Below are 23,820 nucleotides of genomic sequence, written 5' to 3'. Positions count from 1 at the left end.
GATTTTTTTTCTCACAAGAGGAATTCCAAACATGTACAAAAGGTGTTTGCATTATAAAATTCAAGAAAATAAGTACTTCAATTTTTTTTAAGATATATACTTCAAATTTTATGTGTGAAAAAAAAGTAGTTATCCATTAAACGGTGGAATTGCATGAGTAACATAATGCCATATCACACAATCGGGAGTGAGAAAAGAGGGTTGGAATAGAAATTTGTTAAGTTAACAACATATGAGACAATTCCTTCCGAAGTTGGAGTATATACAAGGGGTGAAGATCCTCCTCTAAAATTTGTCAATAATTTATATTCTTTTTTCAAAATTATCATTTAATCATTACGGTCTGTTTGGTTGAAGAGAAATAAGGAAGAGAGAAAGAGAGAAGAGAGACCAAATTTCTCTTGTTTGGAATGAAGAGAAATAGGGAAGAGAGATTAAAAAGTAGTGGGACCCACCACCTTTTTATGTCTCCTCACAATAGAGAAGAAAGTGGGGAGAGAAGGCTTTTAATCTTGTTATTCCTTTATTACCCTTGTATTGAAATATTAGATCTAATTATTTACCCTTGTTCCTATTTAATCTTGTTGTTCCTTCTATAATCTCTCGGCACTGTACGTGAAGGATTTCTAAATTACTGGATACCCAAGTGATAGTTCAGTAGATAGACCAACATTAGAAATGGATTTATGAGTTGATTTCGTTAATTTTTTTTTTTTTACCACAACTAAATTATTTAAACCCTGTCCAAAAACTAAAAATAATTAATCTAATCAAATTAAAAAAAAATAGTTTGTAGTTTAATAAATAAATTAACATACATAAATAAATTAGTGTATGTTGATCGAAGGATTTTTAATTTAGTGTTATAAAAAAATAATTTTTAATTTGGGACATTTTAGTACTTTCAAAAGTAATCAACACTTATTTCTTCTCTATTTCTTCTATATTTCTCTTCTAACAAACAATCCATCAAATCTACTCTATTTCTTACTTATTTCTCTCTTCTCTTACTCTCTCTCACTTATTTCTCTCTTCACAACTTCTCTTCACAATCAAACAAAGTGTAAAAGAGATGGATGATTAATCCTTTGATTCTATTTATTTAATTAAGATAATGTTGTAAATTGAGAATAGTATTAAAAAAGGGACAATTTTTAAAACAACCTCTAAAAAAACACAGAATCCTCCTCTCAAGACTTCAATTCCTTCAAAAGTTGCAGTGTTCAAACTTCAAAAAGTTACAACATGTTTGGTGCAAAAGCTTTCTCATTGTTGAGAACAAAATGGAAATTGAATTCACCAAACACTCTTTTAACCTTTTCTTCTTCTTTTTCATCTTCACATCACGCCAAGTTCAAAGCTCCAATGGATATGGCTGCAAGAGATGGCGAATTTAGGGTTTTTGTTGTTGCCGGCGAGGTTTCCGGTGATTCCATCGCTTCTCGTCTTATGGCTTCTCTTAAGCTTCTCTCTCCTTTCCCTGTTCGATTTTCCGGTATTGGAGGGTAAAAGTTTCCTTCTTTTATCGCTCTTCTGTAAATTATATGAAAATGGTTGAGGAATTTTATTCATTTATGTGATTTGAGAGTGTTTAATTTTTTTCAGGACTAAGATGACTAGTGAAGGATTGAAATCTTTGTTTCCTATTGAAGATATTTCTGTGATGGGAATTTGGGAATTATTGCCACATTTGTATACAATCAAAGTGAGTTGTGTTCTGATAACTACATTGTTAAGAAATGTAACTAATTTTGTTCTGTTTGGGAATTAGCGGGGTATTTAAGTTATCAGCTTAATCAAGTCGAATAAGCTATGAAGCACAAACACTTATATGTCGACACCTGTAAAATTTTGAGAAAATGACGTATTTCAATTTAATCACATGTGTCCGTGTCGGACATTGTTACATGTCAGATACTAGGATGCACTTTCGATTAGAAGTGTTGGTGCTCCAGAGTAACTAAGAAAAATTTATGCATAGGTTGTTTTACGAAATTCACGTATTCACACATCCGGGGCATTGGTAGCCATCTGATCAAGATCAAAGGTCCAAAAAATGCATATTTAAATTTTTATTTTATAATTTAAGATACCCGAGCTTGAATTTGGATTGTATCTTGGTTGAATGACTACCGATGTTTAAATGTGTGAATGTGTACTTCCCCTGACTACAGGGAAGCTCGATTCACTGTTTTACATATGCTTTCTTGGAGAGCCTATGAAAATTAGCTGAAAATTGTTTTATTTTCATAAGCTCTTCATAGCACTTGTACAGAAGCTGATGTTTTAAAATGACCCAAAAAAGCTTTTCCAAACACCTCTAGGGCCTGTTGGCTTATTTGAGCCTATCTACTGGCATAAGCACTTGTGAAACTGTTTGGGAGAACTTATTATGACGCCGTAGTTGTATTATCGCTTAGTGTTTGGGGATCTTAGCCTTTTACCTTATTTTGATTCTTTTTTAAAGCTTGTGTTGTGTGTAAGTAACACATGTTTTGATTTTCAGGTGAGACTGAATGAAGCTGTAAAAGCAGCTTCTTTATTTGAGCCTCATGTTGTATTAACAGTTGATTCTAAGGGCTTTTCTTTTCGGTTTTTGAAACAGCTAAGAGGTACAACTACTAAATTAATGTACCTGCAGTGATGGAAAATCTGTTGTGGATTTGCTATTTAGAGGTATTGATGTATACAAATGGTGGAATGCCTTTTGCAGCTAGATACAGTCAGCAAAAGTTGCATTCGCCGGCACATTTTCATTATGTAGCACCATCATTCTGGGCATGGAAAGGAGGTGAAGAAAGGCTTGGAGGACTGGCGGAATTTGTGGATCATTTGTTCTGCATACTTCCAAATGAGGATAAAATTTGTAGATTGAATGGATTATCTGCAACCTTTGTTGGACATCCTGTCTTCGAAGATGTTATGGAGTTGAATTCGGTATGAGCATTGTAGTTTCTCACTAGCTTTATACTGAAAATTCTATTTTATGCGTTTACATGTGATTTCTACTATTTTTATTCCTCGTTCTTAGTTGGCATTTTTTTATGTTAATTTCCTTGTCTAGTTGAACTTTATGGTTGAGTTTTGTCGGTCAATGCTGTATATTTTTTTTCAGAGAACCAACTGCTCAAACAATGAATGGAGGGCTGAAGGAAATGGTGAAGACTTCCTCGGGAAACATGAGGTGCCTCCAGGTACTTCTAAATTGAAAAGAAAAAAAAAAAAACTCCACAAGCTCACATACGTATCTTTAAGGAAAATGTATGAATTTATTTTTTCTTTCTGGTATCCAAAAGTAACTATGTAAAAGCCCATGCTTAACATTTCAGAACTATTTAGTAAATAAACATTTCAACTCCTTTTTTCTGACAACACTTCAATTCTAATACTCTCCTGACTTTCTTTCTTGAGATAAATATTTGTTGATTGCTTTCTTTCTCTTTTGTGTGGATATTTGCTTTAGCATAATATGCCAAAAGCCAAATTTTGAACCTGAAGTTTATTGTAGTTTGAAAAGAAACATGACATAAGAACCATTTTCTAGACACACTTTGCACGATTGTTTAATATTGAAGTAATTGTTTTCTTTATCATCTTATCAACTTTAACTTTAAAAGGAACCACTGTTATTAGCTTGCTTCCTGGAAGCAGAGTACAAGAGGTCAGTCGGATGCTTCCCATCTTCGCTAATACAATGGAACTACTGAAAGACAATGTACCACAGTTGATGACTGTCATTCATGTTGCACCTAATCAGGATGTGGAAAACTTCATTGCTGGGGCCGTTCAAAGGTGGCCTGTGCCTGCTGTATTGATTCCAGGTGGAACAACACGCCTGAGATATGACGCTTTTAGTGTACGCCTCATTTTCCCATTATACTCCAATTTGCATAACAAATTCTTTTCAACTCATTACGTCAAAACTTGTAGAAAATTTGTTTAACACCTTTGTTTTTGCTCCTGTCATTTGTTCTTATGGTTCCATTGTAGAATAATTACAGCCTCTAGCTTTATCAACTTCTAGTGGACGCTTTGACTTAATTGAATACATACTTACAATTACATAATAACTGCTAATTTTCCTAGCTTCCTATGTATTTGGTGTTCAACTTACTCAAATCCATAACTGTCCATACAATCTTATTTTAAATAGAAGCACACTTTAGGTTAGGTAGGTCCAAACCACCTTGTTTTTCTGTCTGATACTGGAATTACTTTTGATACTGGAAGCACATTTTGACTAAAGCTTCCATTATTGCGTATTATACCAGCGTATAAATTCTTACATATCGTGCATGAAGTTTGAATTTTGTGCCTAGTTAATCTGAGTCAACACATCACAGGCTAGTAAAATTGCATTGTGCACATCCGGGACAGTTGCTGTGGAGCTGCAGCTTGCACGTTTACCTTGTGTTGTGGCATATCGTGCCCATATTTTGACCGAATGGTTTATCAAGTACAAAGCGAAGATACAGTACATATCACTTCCCAATATTCTTTTGGATTCAGCCATTATTCCTGAAGCACTATTTCAATCATGCAAACCGGAAAACATAGCCTTATTGCTCAAGTAAGACTGAAAAAATATTTTATTTGGGTTACTATTTCTGAATGTCTTAAAAGCTTAGAATCTATGAAGCACGGATACGGACACGGACACCAGATACGACACGGACACCGACACAGCTAAATTTTTAAAAAAAATCACAAAATGCAGTGTACTTATATGTGTCGGTGTCAGACACGACACGTGTCTGACACGGGAACACGCCTAATCCAAGGAGTTTCCGTGCTTCATAGCTTAGAATATATTAGTCGCGGGCATTGTTTCTCATATTTGACATTATGTCTATGCTTTATTTTACAGAGATTTAATACATGATCATGTTCGTAGAGAAGAACAAATAATTGCAGCGCGAAAGTTTGTCAAGCTTTTAATGCCTTCAGAAAGAATTATCCACAAGCTTGCAGACCAAAATTTGATGAGTACATGTCCTGATTATAGTCCAAGTGCTGTTGCAGCATTGACTATATTAAACTATGGGAAGCCTGTTATTCATGATTAATACAGAAGCCTCTGGCATTGAGTTTTTATTTCAAATGTTGAAGGTTTGAAGCAGATATTCTAATAGGCTCTGGCACTATTAGAATTTAGGTTGGGTTTGACAAAAAGAGAAATTAGGCTGGGTCTAACTCAATCCCTTACAAAATCAATATCTAAGATGAAGACTACTTATTGCCTATAAACGCATTTTTAGATCAAATTTTGTCCAATGTGCGAGTTTTGACAGTTTTTTTAGAAAAATTTGTTCAGAAAAAAAAAAAAAAACGTTGCAATTGCATTTTCCTTTGAATATTTCTTTTTTTCCTTGACCTTTTATGATAACATAACCAAAAATTAGAAAAGTCAATGCAAAAATGTTCACACAAAAATATAACTAGTGACCAACTCACCGACAAGTGAAGCACTCTTCATACCCACATACAATTAATATTAGTAACATCTTTTCCAAGTTCTATTTCAACGCCTTTTTCTTTCAATAATTTAATATTCAGCCTCCACAAACTCAATGCTTGATAGAACCATGTTTACATATGAGAGAGGAAAATCAGCTTAATGTCATGTTTACAGTGAGCCGGGGTAATATTCTAAAACTAACAAGTGTAGTTTATGCAAAATTACAATGATTTAATGTAATTCTATCAAGTCCACCATACTACCAATTATGCACTTAATTGTTCATCAAAACTTGAGTTGAGTATGAATCAATTTTTAACTACATCCCAAGTTTTTGTTAAAAAATTTGAACATTACGACATGCTTTCTTAATTTTGAATCAAAATCATAAATTCTGCTTTGTAATAAAAAAGCCGCCACAAACTCTGACATCAGTCATAGCAGGATACTAGGATTTTTTAAAATTCACTGACTTTTTTATTTTATTTTATTTTATACACACACATGATTTCACATTCCTATTTTTTAGTAAAATATAGTGTTCGTGTGTGCACACACATGATTTCTTATTTTGTATGGTTCATTTTTCCAAGAGTAGTGATAATAGAGAGAAAAAAAAGGAAGAGAGAGAATAAGAATATAATATAAGTACAAGAAAGAAAATTATCAAAAAATTATAATAAAATGGTTGTACAAATATCATTTCTCTTTTTCTAATATGTTACTGTATATTTGTGTTCAATGTCGTGTGGGTGTCTCCACTAGATCTCATTAGTTGTATATTTACATGCAACATAATATTATTGTGCAAATTATAAACTTATAACTGTGCTTATAATCCCTAAAAAAAAAACGGTGCTTATAAGTTTTTGTTTATGAAGGATGTCCTCTTTAAATAAATAAAAAAATACAATATTTAGGATCTTTCCCACTTTACTGACTTAATTATTTCCATAAACTAAGTTTTATATTCTTTTTGTAAAATGAACTAGGGAAAGGAAATGTTTTATTAATTAAAGTGATATTAATGACTATTTTACAATTATTTTTGAAAAAAAATTTAAACTTTGTATCTTGATGTTACAAAACTAAACTCTTATTGTTGAGCTAACACCTCATGTGTAACTAAAGTTATTAATTTAAACATACGTACTATGTGATTAATCTCTAAAATAGGAGAATTTTCATTAAATCAAATAAGAAATCAGTTTGGGTACATGTATTTTTTAATTTAAGTAGGGGTGGGTATTATAATTTTTTTTGAGGCTCATAATTTTTGGAAGCTCGGTTCAATAGAACCTCTTGCACTCCCCATGATCCGGCCCCGGTAGAATTGGGTAGAATAAAAAATGGCCTCAAGACTAATTTTGTGGGTTGAATTCTGGTGGAACATACAATATTTAAATTGAGAATAAAAACTTTTTTTTTTTTTTTTTTATCGAAATTGAAATAAAAACTTTAGAACCTCACATTCTAGTGGAACATACAATATCAAATAACTTGGACAGAAGACATATTTTTATTTATTTTTAACGGAAGAAGACATTATTATGTTATAAATGTTTTTTAAACATCATAATTTGAGATTAAACATCGTATATCTAACATATTATATATGTTTTTTAATTGTATATTAATGTCTTCGGTCCCATATATAAAAAATTATCATGTGAGCTTAACTCAGTTGGTAGGGATATTGCATATTATATACTGGGGTTGGAGTTCAAATCTCGGACACCCCACTTCTCCACAATTAATTGTGTGAGCTCTAGCCACTAGGTTAGTTGACAAAAAAATATTAAGTCAGTAAAAGTTGATACAACGTAGTAATATAAATGTAAATATGTGTTTATCTAATGCTATAATATGTAGCTTATTCAAAACCACGATGAAATAACCTCGAAACGCAATAAAAACAAGTCTATCATATTTCGAAACATTGCAATATTTAGTCTAAAATTTAGTTGAAATACATAAAAAAAAAAAACTTTGGTAGAGAACTATTTTTTCAGAATTTGACCACACTAAATATTTTATACGGTGATGAGATTTTGTGTATAAATATCAATGTTAGTTCTTAAATTTAATTTTAAATGATTTTTCTCTTTGCTTACGCCATCTTTTAAGATGACGATTTAAATCCACCCACTTGCCATGAATATCCAACCACCAACACGTTCACATCATTATTATTCAATTATGCAAAACCAGTAACTACAAAAAACAACTATGCAAAACCATTTTTCTCCCAAAAAAACTATGCAAAACCAAAGCCGTAACATCATTCAACTCATTGGCATCGTGGGCTAGCTAGATACTAAGAGGGATTTCGTGATGCCACGCACTCATTTGCTTCTCCTTTATTCTTTTTTATGTTTTTTTTAGAGGTATTCTTTTTTATGTTTGAAAAATGTTTGTTTAACACCCAAATATTAACGAGCACTTTGAGAGAAAAACAAATTGAAAGTATGATGTGATCAATGCGATAAAATAAGATGTTGAATAAGTGTATGAGATTTTATGGTAATTAATATAAGAGTTTTTTTTTTTGTTTTTGTTTATCTCACTGGCTACCTCAATGATCTCCTCCATTCATTTAACACTTTTAACTATTGTGTAACAATTGTGAGGTAGAGTCTTACAATACATGAAAAAGTGAATGTCGAGCAATATATAAGATTTCTCATAAACACAATGCAATAAGGTTTTAGTTTAAGATGTATTGCTCGACATTCACTTTTTCATGTATTGTAAGACTCTACCTCACAATTGTTACACAATAGTTAAAAGTGTTAAAAATAGTCAAAGACACGTAGAAACTTGACAAATCACCATTTTACTTGTGTCTCATGTTTATAGCATCACTAATTGAAACAACTTCTTTATGTGAGTACATTCTGAGGCAATGCTACGTGTGTGGATGTGAGAAATGGAAAATACCGTGATATGAGAGATAACTTGTCAAACAGGGCCGTCACGTATAATCAACAATAGAATACACACATTAACCTTGAAAATAGTGAGGTTTATTCTCTAGGTCACGATGAATTGCAAAGTAAGACTAACTTTATCTAAACAATCTTTGAAGAAGTTCACAAAAAAACCTAACTTATTTTTTTTTTTTTTGAAGAAGCTAACTAACCACCCCTCAAATTGCACCAGAAAGAATTGAACCTAAGACCTTTGTTATGGAATGCAAAGTGTGAAAATGATCTCATTTCTCATAGATGTGAAAGTAGTTACATTATGTTTTTATAGGCAAAATGTAAAGTACAATAAGACTAAGTACATGCTAAATCAGCTAGAATAAGAAAGCTAAACTAGTTAACTTGAGATGCAAGTAAACTAGATGAACTATCTTTATTATGCTCTACTTCCTCTAATAATTTTGAGGAGGAGCACACTCCCAGATTCAAAACCAATAACATTAACTTATTTCTTACTTAACACTATTTGAAGAAGGTAAAAAATTTATACTTGATAAACGAAAAATTACATTTTTTAACCATTAGACAAGAGATTTGATAGTACATATATAACATATGAGCGGAGAGATGTCAATCAATTAAATAGATTTACGTTAACTTGATAAATTGATCTTCTCAATTGCACCAAAAATATATCTTAATTAAAAAAAAAAAAAAAAAAAACATGTTATTGGTGTGCATGACTTTGTGGAGAGAGAAAAATTTGAAACATAGAAGAAAACATGACATAGAAATTACAGACATAAGAAAATAATAGTCAAACATAACCGGTGGCTCCGGTCAACGGTTGATAAACCTCTTTCTAAATTGCTCTCTCTCTCTCTCTCTTGCTGAAGCATTCAATTTTGTGGAGGAGCTTCTTGGGTTCTCTCAGTTTTTACCTCTTCTGAGGTTGATCCAAAAAGAGCCTAATTTTTTAATTTCTTTTTCAAGAATTTTGCTTTTCAAGCTTAGAAGAAAATGGCAGTAAGTTTTTTTTTTCTTCTCTTTTCTCTCTATACAAATTTTTACCTTTCTGATCATGGTTTGGTTATGTTGTATATGTGTCTATGATTATGTTTTTTGCATTATGTTGTATGTTTTATGTGTATTTTCATCTTCAATTGTTTTGAAATGGTTGACCAAATTAGACTTTAACTTCTTTTGGTCAACTTTGTTATTTCTGTACTGTTAGATCAAGCATGAAAAGTTTCCTTTTTTGGTTTCTTAGAAACTTGAAGGAAGCAATTCAATTAGAATTAGAATCTTCTTATTTGTTTATGAGCAAAGAACCTAATTATGCTAGTTTCATATTAATCATGCTGGGTTTATGATTTAGCTTAGCCTAGTTTTTTTATTTATTTTTTATTTTTTTATCATAATTTATTTACTAATTATTTAATCAATTACCTTGTTAATAATCAATAGAGGAGTGTTATTTGAACAACCATTTTGTAGGACAACTTGTGGGACAACCAAAATATAGAAAGAAATGTGAGTCTTGGCACAAAAACCAAAGCAATAGAGAGAGAAAATGAGAATATGATGTGAGTATGAGAGAGAAAGTTGTCACAAAAGTTGTCACAAAATGGATGTTCAAATATCATTTCTCTAATCAATAATCGTAATTGTATTTTCGTATAATTTGAATCCTGTGTTGAATCAAAATCTGTCAAAACAAGCAGATACTTAAGTTGTAACTATGAGTTTGTTGTTTAGTTGCAATCCCATGTTTGAGTTGAGGAACAACTTGGATGAGGTGTATGAATTATGATTCTCATTGGATTTTTCTGTAGCACATGTGCTGATTGTACTATTTAGAATGCACATATTTTGGTACATTAAAGTATATGTGAACTATCACATGAATTATGTGGTTTTGTTAACTTCCCTGTTTGAGTTTAGTGAAAAGGCATAGAGAATCTATTGTATGTTTTAACAATCATTCGTTGGCCTAGTAAGATTTTGCGGAGAAGGGATTTTGGGTTCAAAATATTGAACCATACATCTTAATTGTGATTGAATAACGAATGATGAAGTTATGTTCAATCATATCATCTTTTAACTATATATTCTGTGTCGATGGCCCCTCCGCAAGTGGACGGTGGGATTGGACCCATTGGATTAGTCGGCTCTTGGGCTGGAATCTGAGTTTTTTTTTAAAAAAAAAAACTTCTGTGTTTCAATCCGAAATGGTAGCAAAGGCCTGATTTTTTATAGCAAAATGCGTACTATATTGGGTGATTAATTAAGGTGAGAGTTAAAAATGAGCAAATGGTTACACAAAAATAAAAGAGTAAATGAATGAAAAAACACAATTCATTGAGGGTCTTTATCCTATTTGAATTCTAGAGTTGATGTATAGTATGAATTCGATATTGTGTTGGGTATGACTGCAAGATTGTAGTTTTGCTTAGGTCAAAAAGTTAAATAATTTTGGTGATTTTATGGAATTATTAACAAAATTATGAATATATCCTTAAATTTTGATGATGAGAGAGGCATCCACATTCAGTATTTGACATGCCTTGAATAGGATTATCTCCAGGATAGATTATGAGAACAACTTGAACTTATAGCTTATATAAAAATAGCTTCATTTTATTTTATCTTTTGTTATTGAAATAACTTATATATAAACACTTATCTTTTGTTCTAGAAGCGCTTAATTAAGTTGTTTACCCAAACAAAGTCTTCATAGTGAGATATTTGGTGTAATCTCTACCAGCTTCTAGAAAGTGTAGCAGTTTCGGGGACCAAGATAATTGATTATTTAATCTGGTTCACGAGACCACAAAGGGTCCAAATTTGAAATCCAATATAAATATATCTCCCTAAAATACCAATGTATGATGATTATTACAACAAAAATGGAAGAAAAAAAAATCACTGCTTTGTTCTCTTGTTATTTAAAAATTATAACAAAGGTTCTTGAATGTGAGTAGTGAAGTTACAAGTGTTTGAAACATGTACTCTGGCATTTATTTTATTGAAACTCTACTTAACAGACTATTTTTCATGTGTTGATTTGGCAGCAACGTACTCATGTACCAAAATTTGGCAATTGGGAGAGTAATGATAATGTTCCTTATACAGCATATTTTGACAAGGCACGGAAAGGTCGAACTGGCACAAAGATGATAAACCCGAATGACCCTGAAGAAAATGTCGATTTAGTTCTTGATAATTCATCGTCTGATCATCCACCTCCTTCCAATACCAAACCCAGAGCCAATTCAGAGGATCTATCTGGAAAGGGATTGGTGCGATCAACAATTGAGTCGCATAAAAGTCTTGATGGTGATCCTAAGCAATATGTTGACTCTCCGGCTCGCCATGACAATGCAAGCAATAGGAGTTCCAATGATTCTACACCTCGTCTTGGAGTAGGTTCTGCTGATAACCGACGAAGACCTTCAAGACAAAGTACTGCTGGGTCTGAGCACAGCGTTGAACGGTCACCCCTTCATCGTCAGGCTAGAGCTCCTGCTGGAAGAGATAGTCCCTCTTGGGAAGGAAAGAATAATTCCTATGACAGCAGCCATGGTACACCGGGAAGATCTCGATTAAGACCAGCTAATCGAGGGGATGAAACTGTTAGTTTTTCTTTTCTTCCGTCGTATGTTATCACTGTGCATGGCATGAAGAGTAAAAATCTGCATATATATTATTGTACCTTAGAATCTTCGTGATATTTTCTATTGCGAATATGTTATGATTTTGGCATTCTGATGTTGCAGCCTGATAAAGGTGCAGCTGTTCCAAAGTTTGGTGATTGGGATGTGAGTAACCCTGCATCAGCTGATGGCTATACTCACATTTTCAATAAAGTGAGAGAGGAGAGACAGGGTGGGGCCGGACATGCACCTGGCACACCTAATGAGAGGCCGCATGTTATCCGCAACCAAAATAATGACAAAGCTCAGGTATGCCCTCCTGTTTAACACATTGCAAATCTATAAATTTTGGAGTTTTCAACTATGCAGCACCGACACTTCAAATTGAATGCGTAGTTGGTGTCTGACACATGTCAATGTACAACACAATACTAACATGTGGTTACATTCAATCACTTTTATTTTCTTAAATTATTACAAGTATATATCGGTTAGTATTGTGTCTAGTGTCGGCGTCTGCACCAGTCAGTGCTTCATAGTTTTTCACTGTACTAATGCTTATCTTTGCACTCTTTGTTTCTCCAGTGTTGCTGCTTTGCTTGGGGCAAAAAGTGATTTGTTGGACAATGTGAATTGTATTATGATAAGAAAAGAAGGCGAAAATAGCGTTGTGAATGATCATGAGGTTTGTGTAGCATTTGTAATTTGTAAATATCCAAGGTTTTCTTTCCTTGCGGGAAGACATCATTGAATTGCATCTATCATATAACTGCTTTGTGCTCTTTTTTACACTTTTGCATGCAAGATTGTGATTTTTTTTTTTTTTTTGGCCTTCTGTTGTGTTACTGTTATGCTCCTATGATTCAAATTAACTGTATTTATCCAAGATATATAAGAGATTGGTTATATAATTCTTTCCAATGAATTTCTGACTTGTGACTTAAGTCATACTGTCTTGAAGTTAATGTTAAACTTTTTGTATGCGATTGAAGATGATCCAATAGGAAAGTGTTATAAAGGATCTTATTATGACCTACTCCATGTCACACTACGATGCATTTTGTCCCTTATGCTTGACACTTGGGGAGCAAACTTGCATAGATAAAGAAAATTGAAGATGTGTTGAATTATAATGTTGATTTTGATCTTGCAAAGAATAAAATTGAAAGGATTAGTGAAGTTACCATCCTTAAAGTTGTCTACCAAAGCTTAGTTGAATCAATGAGTCTCCATCTTTTTGCAAACTTTTCTTTATCATCCATCACCTATAGTAGACTTAGATGCGATTGTTTCAGTTTTTAAAAAAAGAGCAATGTTATTTGAAAATTCAAAAAGCAGCAACTATTTGACAATCCGTATAAAAATATATAATTAATAGCTATTGATGTGAATATAAGAGAGAGAAATAACTAATAAAAAAAAAATGAAATAGTACTTATAGAGTATAAATATATGGTGTTGGACAACCAAAAAGTTGTCAACTAACATTTCTCGAAAAAAAAAAGATTGTGTTAAAAGAATCTAGAGATTTTCTAAAAAAATTGAAGCTATTTTTGTTTGTTTACTACCCATAAAAATCACTTTTTTAAAAGATTTTGTGTTAAAAGAATCTAGAGATTTTCTAAAAAATTGAAGCATAGAAGAAGGAACCTCTCTCTTGCAAACCTCTCTCTAACCTAAACTAAACTAGCCGCCGCCCAACATCATCACCTTCATCCAATACCCAAACCTTTCTGATGTAGCCCTACACTGCAGTGGTGCGTTATGCCCTCACGGCTGCACCACCGTCAAACCCTATGGTGGTCTTTTTGGACACGTTAGGGTATGCTCGGGTCAACGCCGCCGTTGTCCTCGACAGTGGTGGATGGTTATCTTTCTTAGCTGCGGCTGTTGTTTCCTTAGTGAGCAGCGCCGTTGTCCTATCACCCTATTACGTCCGTATGGACCGATGGTTGATGGGTGTTTTGGTGTTGATAACGTGGATTGAGATCTTTTCTAATCTAAGAATCGCGTTCGGAATTTTCTCGGTTCGTCTGACTGGGGTTCTCATCTTGCTTTAGTTTTCCGATTCTAACCCATATCTGTTGAGATATGCAGGATTCAACACTAATGGGTTTGCTTCCACCATGACGTAGGAATCGGGAAATGGCTTAAAATCCGTCTCAATCCTTCGTGATTGCAATCAGACAGATTGGTTTATGCTTTAAACGTCCAGTTTCAATGTGTGATTGGTACTGATTTGTGTCTTGCTTTGTTTCCTGATTTTAACCAAGGTTTGATGATATTTGCAGGTTACAAATTTTACGGGTTTGCATCTATTGCACCAAGAAATTGGGGAAGGTGTTACTTTTAGAAAAATCAGTTCCAGCTTGTGTTGATTCTTTTTGGATCGCAACGTCTTGTTCATGGATGGTTTGGTTCGAAAAGGGCGATTATTGCTTGCTGTTGTTTTATAGGGAGTTGATGAATCATTTATCTTTCTGTGTTGGAAAACAATTCATACGTCATTCTCGGGTATCCCAGTCACCTTGTTGATTGTCATGAGACTGTATGGACTCGAAAGAGTCGTCAATGCTTGCTGTCGTTGTTGCAGGAAGTTGATGATACATGATCCGATTTGTGTTGACGATCGATTCATTCGCCAAGCTTTAGACCCGCGTTTAATTGTTAGAATTGTTTAGGGTTGGACCCACTTCATGGATGGTTTTTTTTTGTTTTTGTTTATCCCTATTAGGGTTGTTGACTATGTCAGGTTTTATGTCCCCCTAATTTTTATGTAATTTTTCCTTTTTTTTAATAATATGTTTGTGCAATTGGCAAGAGAGGAGAGTAGGGTTCCAACATAGTTGGACACTATTCTTTTTGATGTCATTTTGCTCTTGACTTATTTTTTTTTAAAAAAAAAAGAGTTTTTAACTTGTACATGTGTTCCCTCCTTGTTTTTGAAAAAATAAAAAATTGATTTTGACAAAAGTTAATCCTAATAGCTTTTCATTTAAAGGAAAAATATTCTTTTTCATAAAATGATTTTTTTCAAAAAATCCTAAACTAACATTTTAAAATGACAAGTGATTGAAAAAAAATAGATTTTCTTAGAAAAAAATCTGAAACAAAATGGGCCTTAAGCAAACAAAACACTTAGAGCTGTCAAAACGGGCGGCCCGGCCTGGCCGGGCCAAGGGCTTTTAAGGGCCGGGCTAAAAAGCCCAGTTTGAATATGGGCTGCAAAAAATGAGCCCGAGCCCGGCCCTATACGGGCTCCCGGGCTAACGGGCCGGCCCTGGCCCGTATTTTTTTCTTTCCTTTTCCATTCTTTTAAGTACGGAACATACATAAATATGCCGGGCTAACGGGCCAGCCCGGGCCCGTATCAGTCTCTCACACACACAGACCACAAAAAAAAAAAAACAGTTGTATTTTTTGCGGGCTTCCGGGCAGCCCGGACGGGCTAGCCCTAACGGGCCAACGGCTTTTACGGGCCGGGCTAAAAAGCCCTCTTCAATTTCGGGCTCCAATTATTCGGCCCAAGCCCTACATTTTATTCGGGCTTTCGGGGCCGGCCCATTTTGACAGCTCTAAAAACACTAGCAAAATGGAAAAAATAACCCTTTTTAATTCTTTGATACATGTCATTTTATTCTTTGCGTGTAAGAAATTTGTAATCGGATCCTCTCCTTCCCTTTATTCTCTCCTTCTCCTTGATTCTTCAATTTGTGTTTGTTTCTCTCTTGATCTTATTCTTTTTAATTATTTCTCTCTCTTGATATTCTCTCTAAAATTTAGAGAGATAACTTGACGGGAGGGAGAAGGAGAGAATTAGGGAACGAGATAATATAAATTCAAGTGATCCCTCCTTTTTTTTTTCTAAAAATATTAACATTTTTATTCATTATAAAAAGTGATAAGATATCATTGATCAACTGTCTTCTTTTTGTTACGTCACTTTATTGTTTTTATGTTATTTTAATAAGTAAATTACACTCCCCTCCCCTCTTATATTAAAATATACATTTTTCTCCTTTGAAAAGTAAAATTTATATCCACCTTTCCTATAAGATGCTTGAATTACAACCCCCTCCCTTAATAATTAAATATGCACTACACTTTAATCTATTTTAACATAAATAAATATTTTTATGATATATACTAATTTTGAGCCACCATTTGAGAAAAATAAATTCATTTCTTTATAATTTAAATGTAAATGATAATTAAAATTAAATATTTTGCCATTAATTTTATAATTTAGAGTACAAAATTAACTTTTAAATAACCATACTTTATTGTCTTTATTAATTTTTCACCTATTTTAATTTTATTTTGGATACATTTCATATGCTACTAAGACTTAATATAACATCGATGTCTATATGTCTATAACAAACTTGTGAGATAACACGATTAATTTCTTGGTTGGAAATTATAAAAATACTATTGATAAATTTTATAATTTTTTTATATAATTATAACCACTTTCTAGAATTGATTCTCTGTATGAAAAAGACTAAGTGATATTTTTTTCACAATGATATTTAAATAGTTTAATATTCCACTTATATTTAATCTTATTTTATATAATATTACATATTTAGTCTTTTTTAAAAAAAAAAAATATTTGAGGTGATGTCCCTCTTCGGACAAGATTTAGTCGTTTATTTGACTTAGCGACTAACAAGCTGAGTACGGTGGCAGTTGTATGCCCTTGGGTGGGAGAATGAAGGAGGGGCGTGGAACTGGAGGAGACCTTTGTGAGTGTGGGAGGAGGAGTTGGTAGAGCACTGTAGGCAATTATTTAACGGTGTAGTCTGATATTTCTGACAGGTGGCTTTGGGATTCCAACAATGATGATGTTTACACAGTGCGTGGGGCCTATCAAATTTTAACTACTATGGCCGATCCTCCAATTGTTGGTGTCGGAGACCTTGTCTGGCATAAGCAGGTTCCTTTGAAGGTTTCCATTCTTGCTTGGCATTTGTTACGGGATAGGCTTCCAACTAAAGCCAATCTCATGAGGCGTGGGTGTCTGGAAGTCGAGGCAGCTGGGTGCGCGGCTGGATGCGGTATTGAAGAATCAACAAATCACTTGTTTCTCCATTGTGCTACTTTTGGCGTAGTTTGGCAGCATATCTGGGCATGGATTGGCGTGTTAGGTGTTGATCCTCATGATCTTTGTGAGCATTTTATTCAGTTTATCAACTGTATAGGTCACTCGAAGGCGCGTAGATCCTTTCTTCAGCTTATTTGGTTGCTTTGTGTTTGGATCGTTTGGAATAGACGCAACAACATACTTTTTAATAATATCCAAACATGCATAGAAGGTTTATCAGAAAAAGTAAAATTACATTCTTTATGGTGGCAAAAGCTAGTAAAGCCACATTTGTGTAAGGTTATCAAAGGTGGTGGTCGGACCCTATGTTATGTTTGAATATCGACGTACCCGGTTTATTGTAATTACTACATTTGTATGACTGTTTCACGGGTGACTTCTTAGTACATCTTGTACTTAGGAGGCTTCACCGCCTTTGTTAATATATATACCATTTTTGTTTCTTCAAAAAAAAAAAAAACATATTTGATCTAATTAGTTCAATTTTTTTTACTTGATAATTAAAAAAATATTTCCAACTCGATATAACTTGTTTAACATATAGATAGAAAAAGAATGGATAGTATATTTTTCTTTTATAATTATAATTAAATGAATAACTATTAAATTTATATGTAATATTATTTTATACAATGTAATAGGTTTGACCTAGGTGGGAAAATTTTATTATAATTAATTTTATTTATTTTTACTTCCATCCGTAAAAACAATACTCCTTCCAATCCTTTTTATAAGAGAGAAATGAGTCATTAAAAATTGATGTATTTGGTTCATAATAAAGACCAAATACATCAACTTTTGTTGATCATTTGTCTTTTAAAAAAAGTGGCCGGAGTATTACCAATTTGATATAACTTTCGACACAATACAAATAAAAAAAGAATAGAGAATATTTTCAAATATAATTAAATAAATATTCAATTTATATGTAATTCTTTTTTATATAATTTAATAGATTTGACTGAATTGAATAAAAATAAAGATTTGACTTGATTATATTTATTTCAACCTTTGAAAAAATAACATCAACTTGGTAATTTGTGTGCTATAAATACAACAATCGATCCGGCTAAGACATACTCACACTGACAAGATCTCTGAAGCTTGTAAAGATAACCGTTACAATACAAGCATCATGAGATTTCAATCATTTGTAATTATCCTTGTTGTTCTGTTTGCCTCAACGACAATCAATCAAGCTAAACCCATATACAACAATAATCAACACCTGATTAAAGTCGCAAACTTTGCTGTTACTGAGTACAATATGCAAAATACTGAGGCAAAACTTGTATTTGAGAAAGTCACCAATGGTGCATCCGATGTTAACAAGAAGAAGGGAACCAAATACAGCCTCACCCTTTGTGCTAACAATGGTTCAACTTCTAACAATTATGCAGCTATTGTGTTGGAGAAGCCATCAGATAACTTTATCCTCAAGGCCTTTTCACTTATTCATGATCATGATGCTTAAATTATTAAATGTTTCTTATTAAATGATCATATAAAAATAAAAAGTTTATGTATTGTCTATTAGAGTAGATTGTTGATCTAAATATATTATATGATCGTTTAACTATGTTTAATTTTCTTATGCTTATGATTCTATAAAAACTTCATGTCGATTATTTTACTTTGACTCTTTGAGCATTTTAGAAAGAAAATTATTAATATTTTAAAAATAAGGTACAATACAGTTGACAAACAAGAAAAAAAAAATCTTATTCGATTACAAACTAATGTCTGTCAAAACTTGGTCTAGCAAATCATGAGTTCATCGCAAAATGACTAACACATGTTATGAATTTTTTTGTTATCTCACTTATTCGGTGAAGGGAATCGTTGTGCAAATTTTAATAATTTTGATCATATTTTTTTCCTTAAAAAAATTAATTTAATATGTTTTTTTTAATAATATTACCTTATTCCATTTAAAAAAATAAGATAATATTACTTACCTTATTACATTGAAGTAATCAAATCAATCCCCACAGGGTATCTATCGGAAACAAGTTAGCGTCGCATTGAACTCTTCTTCTGATCTTCGGTCGCCACAAGCAGTGAGTCAGAAATTCATTTTCATGTGTTTTGATTTTCCAATTACAAATTTTCTATTTCTCAGAAAATGTTCAAATTGTCAACTATCAATTTTATTCATTTTTCTTGATTTCTCATTACCTTGATTTCATTCATTTTTTTTTTATTGATTTATTTGAGACTGTTTTTATAGGCGCTTATTTTCATAAGTGCTTCAAGTTAGCTTACGAAAACAGCTTATAGCTTATAGGAAGACAATTTAGCTTTATTTTATCCTTTGTTATAGAAATAGATTATACATAAGTGCCTATCATGATAAGCGCTTATGATATATTTGCTCGAATTTTTTGATTGAGTTTGTAAAATGAATTTAATTAAATAAGTGTTAGTTAGTTTCTTCGTATAATAGAGTACCGGGCTTGAATATCACAGTAAATGAAAAATGAGATTATGAGTTACGACAATTATTTGCTCGAATTATGCTCTTTTTATTACATTTAGGCATTTTTAAGTACTAAGCACATAGTTGATGGTTTTGGAAAGGACATCAAATGGTTGCATTTGATTCCCAAGTCTGTTGTTAGTTATAGGGGATCATATGGTTCTAAATTTCGGTTGCAGTATGCTGCAACAGTTTATATTGCGGTAAAATGTGGCCACAGTTGCGTTTGCGTGTAAAAACGTTATATTTTGTCCGAAATTGCCAGGGACGGATACAGAGGGGGGCGGCCAGGGGCTCCAACCCCTCCTCCCCACCCACACGATTTTCGCTTATCAGTTTGGCTATCATTTTCAATTTGATAGGCATAGTGTGGGTGCTTAATTGGAGATCGGAAACTTGAGGTTTTGCCTCTGGTCAACCAACTAAATGGTCAAATTGGCTTCATTGGCCTAAGTGCTTTTATAACACAGCCTACCATAGAGCTGCAACTAAATCCCATTTTGAGATTGTATATGGTCACGTATAACCTGTTGCTTCCAAAGTCTAGGTTGATCCATCCAGTTTTCTATTTCTCAGTTATAAAAAAGTAGTAGAGGTACATAAGGTGGAGGCACATTTTCCTGCATCTTGGCAATTGTAATAGTCCCTCAATATCAGAACCACTAGCAGTGATAAATTCATAAGCTGTTAAGCAGAAGCAAAAACTGGTCAAGTCGTGTCTGCTTCATTGGTGTAAAATTATTAAGCACATGGTTCTACACGAGAACTAACTTCTACCATTCAAATCAATTTTGAAACAGTTTTTAGGAGAAGGCTGATGCCAAGGAGGTTGGCTATGTTAACTGCCCACTAAAGGGCCAAATGTCAACTGCCCAAGTAGCCTAGGGAGCCTAGGCCTAATTTTGGGAGGTATATGTAAGAGGTGTCCCGGGGTTTCGCCAAAAGCAGGGAGGAGCATGCGAGAGATAAGGAGAGTATTTGTCCATTAGATATGTAGGAAAGAGTGTTGGGATGGGATTCTGTTAACTTGTTACAACAGAGGAGTGCTTCTATGTGAAGCATAGGGGGCGGGAATTCTTTGGAGGGTCACCCTTTTACTGTTTTCTTCATTATCATAATTGTATAGTAAATACAATTCATTTTTTCATCTATACTATGATTTTCTGTGAGATGATGTAAGAGAGTGTACTGAAATTGATGTAGACTAAGGATGTATGCTTTTCCAGTGAAATCAATACTAGATACCAGTGGTTCTATAGCTTGCATCATTAGGCTTTACTTCCTTTTCAAAAAGCCCTGTGATGACTGTTGTGGCAAAATATCACAAATATTATAACTTTGATCTAGGAAAGCAATGGCATGGAGAGGAAATCTTTCAAAGAACATAAAAGAGCTTCGGTTTTTGATGTGCCAGTCATCTCCTGCAAGCTCATCTGCAAGGTTAGATATATTTTTTTCCTTTCTTTGGACCAAAATTTCAAAGCATTATTATACATATTTGAATATAAAATGAGCTCTTATTATTATTTTTGTTATCTCAGGGCATTTGTTGAAAAGAATTATAAGGAACTAAAGACATTGAACCCAAAGTTGCCAATATTGATCCGTGAATGCAGTGGAGTTGAACCCCAATTATGGGCAAGATATGGTATCCCCTATCTTAATTTTCATTATTTTTTATTTGAAATTCTCGTTCCATAATTTTCATTCACATGCTTTTTTCCCTTAGTTTCAAAATGCTCATAATGCCAATTTCAGTATACTTACTCTGCAAAGTCATTGTATCTCTGGTGAACCTTTCTGATTATATCTTGAAGCTCATCATTTTGTACTGGTTCTTTATTTTGATCAACACATTCATTTCCTTCTTTAATACCAGATTTGGGCGTTGAGAAAGGCATTAAACTGGAAGGCATGACGGAGCCACAAATTTTTAAGGTACTCGAAGATATGGTAAAAGCAGGGGAGTCTTTTAAAGCTTGATATTATTGCTTTTATTCACTATATGAAAGGGAATAAATGTTTTTAGGTTGCACTTGTTATCACAGTGCGACTCTTGGTCATTTTAAGAATGAACCTGTTGAGTTTAAGTTGAAGCTCTCGGTTACACACAGTGACCATGTTTATTGTGAGATATTGATTCAAAACACGGATTAAATATATTTATTGGGATTCATATGATTATTTTCAGTGAAATGTTGTCTTGCTTAGATCATATGATTATGTATCGATTAAGCAACCTGGTAGAATATACTTTTTAAGCAATCAATGCAATTTCAAACGATTTGTTTTTACTTGTTATGACACCAGATTTTACTTGTTGACTCTTCTTCATTCTTTAACTTCACACGCAACACAGCAACAGAAAATTACCGATAGCTTAACTGTTTACTCAACTAAATTGGATATGTTTTCGTGAAAATTAATAGGTAGATAAAAATCGTCAATGTAATTCCAATACTGGTAAAATAATAGTTTGAAACATATCTTGCTGATGATTTGTGATAACTTGATTAATTAGTAGGCAAAACTTAGGGGATTGATGAGTTAGGGTGCTACCTGCTTCAGTGTATATAGGAACAACAATATATAAATCATAGAATAGTATAACTTTATCATAATTCTAAGTTTGAACCAAATTAAATCAAAATTTAATTAAAACTCATACGTACACAAATAATCTTATATTCTGTACAACACACACAAACGCATCACTGAAAGAAAAGGTGGTCGTTGCACTCGTACAAACAGGATTCATGAATAAACATAGAGATTTAAAGAAACACAAAAAGAAAACCATGGCGAGGATTCTTGATCTTAGCACCAATAACATAAAGATCAATCTAGAAAATTTGTCTCTCTTTGGGCTACTACTACACTTTCTTTCAACTATCAAAAAATATCAATACAACCCGTAGTTGTAAGAGCAAATGGTGACATTAAAATTAGGTGTCCCTTTACCATTGGAAGTCAAAGGAATTCTCAAACTCTAAGCTATAATTCCCCAAAAGTGTCTCATCGTTATACTCAACGAGTTGCTGAGGCTTGAGTTTGATCATGCTATGCCCTTCACACACTAAGTGCTAAAGTAAAATGGTATTCATACGGGCAAGGACAAAGGGCGACATAGTTGCATAAGTGAATTCAATACCCTTATACGAAAAAGGTGCAGTCTTTTTTTGATTATCTATTTCATTGTTGGAGTTTCTTGCGGTACGTTGACCTTAAAATCATAATATAAAACATTGTTGCTTATGAGGTTAAACTGTGTGATTGAGGCATCAACTATGCTGTACTCATATAAAAGAGAATCACATGAATAAAAGAGACGGAAACCCGTCATCGGAGCACATCTTGGCGATGATTACTAACTTGATGATGATGATTGATTGGTATGGGATTGGTGAGTTAGGTTCAACCTGCTTTGAATCCAACAGAGGGGGATACCAATGATTTGAGAAAATTGCTTCTTCCTTAAGAAAATTTAATCTCAGAGCACACAAGTTGCCACGAAGGTTGATTTCTTCAACCTTCATTTTAATTAGTTGAACTAAAACCTGGGTTGAGCAAGGAACAAAAACCTTCAATTCTTCTTTGAAAAAAACATCCATGGCCACAACAAAGGTAACTTATTGAACATCACCAGATTGAAAGAAAACATGATCACAACCATCATTAATATTACTCCAAACTAAGTTTGCATGTTCACAATCTCTAAGAACAAGAAGACCTCTATTGCCGCCTATCCTATGCCATACTGGTGAGTGGTACCTCTCTCTCTCTCTCTCCCTCCCTCCCTCCCTCCCTCCCTCCCCCCCTCTCTCATGAATCACTTTAGTCCAATAGCATCCCCCATGCATTCGATCTCTCTCAGTTCTCGCAATTGTGGAACTAGTCGCGCTACCTATTTTCATTCACTTTTGCTATCATATACCTTATCCAATCAAAATTGGCCTTGTAGTATTTGTTGTTTATGTATCGATTAACTAAACACATGAATTGTTGGCATTTAAAAGATTAAAACATATAAGATCAAAAGAGAGGAGTACATTTAGATCTCAAATCATTACCGGACCGATCTTCATCGGTTGTCCCAAATATAAAATAACAATGAAATTCAAGAAAATTTTCATCTGCAAAATAAATAAATTACTAACGGGTAGTTGCATTCACACACATACTCAACGAAGTAA

At 33.3% G+C, this 23,820-nt stretch overlaps 3 protein-coding genes across 5 annotated transcripts; all 3 read left to right on the top strand.

Annotated features, from left to right (window-relative positions):
* Nucleotides 1–1,150: 1,150 nt before the first annotated feature.
* Nucleotides 1,151–5,313, top strand: LOC25500329 (probable lipid-A-disaccharide synthase, mitochondrial). Of its 2 annotated transcripts, none has more exons than XM_024772041.2 (8): nucleotides 1,151–1,505; nucleotides 1,606–1,705; nucleotides 2,606–2,612; nucleotides 2,714–2,937; nucleotides 3,116–3,194; nucleotides 3,618–3,856; nucleotides 4,344–4,570; nucleotides 4,868–5,313. In XM_024772041.2, the coding sequence occupies exons 1-8, from the start codon at nucleotides 1,246–1,248 to the stop codon at nucleotides 5,064–5,066; spliced, it is 1,335 nt and encodes a 444-aa protein (XP_024627809.1). In that variant the 5' UTR covers nucleotides 1,151–1,245; the 3' UTR covers nucleotides 5,067–5,313. The 2 variants fall into 2 exon arrangements, with proteins under 2 accessions (XP_024627809.1, XP_013444159.1); XM_013588705.3 differs by having other exon boundaries at nucleotides 1,152–1,505; nucleotides 2,507–2,612.
* Nucleotides 5,314–9,192: 3,879 nt separating this feature from the next.
* On the top strand, nucleotides 9,193–12,966 carry LOC25500328 (RPM1-interacting protein 4). The gene is made up of 4 exons (XM_013588704.3): nucleotides 9,193–9,411; nucleotides 11,460–12,020; nucleotides 12,165–12,350; nucleotides 12,627–12,966. Exons 1-4 carry the CDS (start codon nucleotides 9,406–9,408, stop codon nucleotides 12,654–12,656), a joined length of 783 nt encoding a protein of 260 aa, XP_013444158.1. The 5' UTR covers nucleotides 9,193–9,405; the 3' UTR covers nucleotides 12,657–12,966.
* A 6,121-nt stretch (nucleotides 12,967–19,087) lies between these two features.
* Nucleotides 19,088–21,921, top strand: LOC25500326 (NADH dehydrogenase [ubiquinone] 1 alpha subcomplex subunit 2). 2 transcript variants are annotated; one of them, XM_024772025.2, is made up of 4 exons: nucleotides 19,088–19,208; nucleotides 20,975–21,067; nucleotides 21,169–21,275; nucleotides 21,507–21,921. In XM_024772025.2, the coding sequence occupies exons 2-4, from the start codon at nucleotides 20,982–20,984 to the stop codon at nucleotides 21,608–21,610; spliced, it is 297 nt and encodes a 98-aa protein (XP_024627793.1). In that variant the 5' UTR covers nucleotides 19,088–19,208; nucleotides 20,975–20,981; the 3' UTR covers nucleotides 21,611–21,921. The 2 variants fall into 2 exon arrangements, with proteins under 2 accessions (XP_024627793.1, XP_013444156.1); XM_013588702.3 differs by having other exon boundaries at nucleotides 19,110–19,208; nucleotides 20,980–21,067; nucleotides 21,507–21,858.
* The last annotated feature ends 1,899 nt before the right edge of the window (nucleotides 21,922–23,820 follow it).

This window comes from Medicago truncatula, chromosome 8 (genome assembly GCF_003473485.1).
Source record: "Medicago truncatula cultivar Jemalong A17 chromosome 8, MtrunA17r5.0-ANR, whole genome shotgun sequence".
In the NCBI taxonomy this organism is placed as follows: Eukaryota; Viridiplantae; Streptophyta; class Magnoliopsida; order Fabales; family Fabaceae; genus Medicago; species Medicago truncatula.
This window is presented reverse-complemented; position numbering and strand designations above follow the sequence as displayed.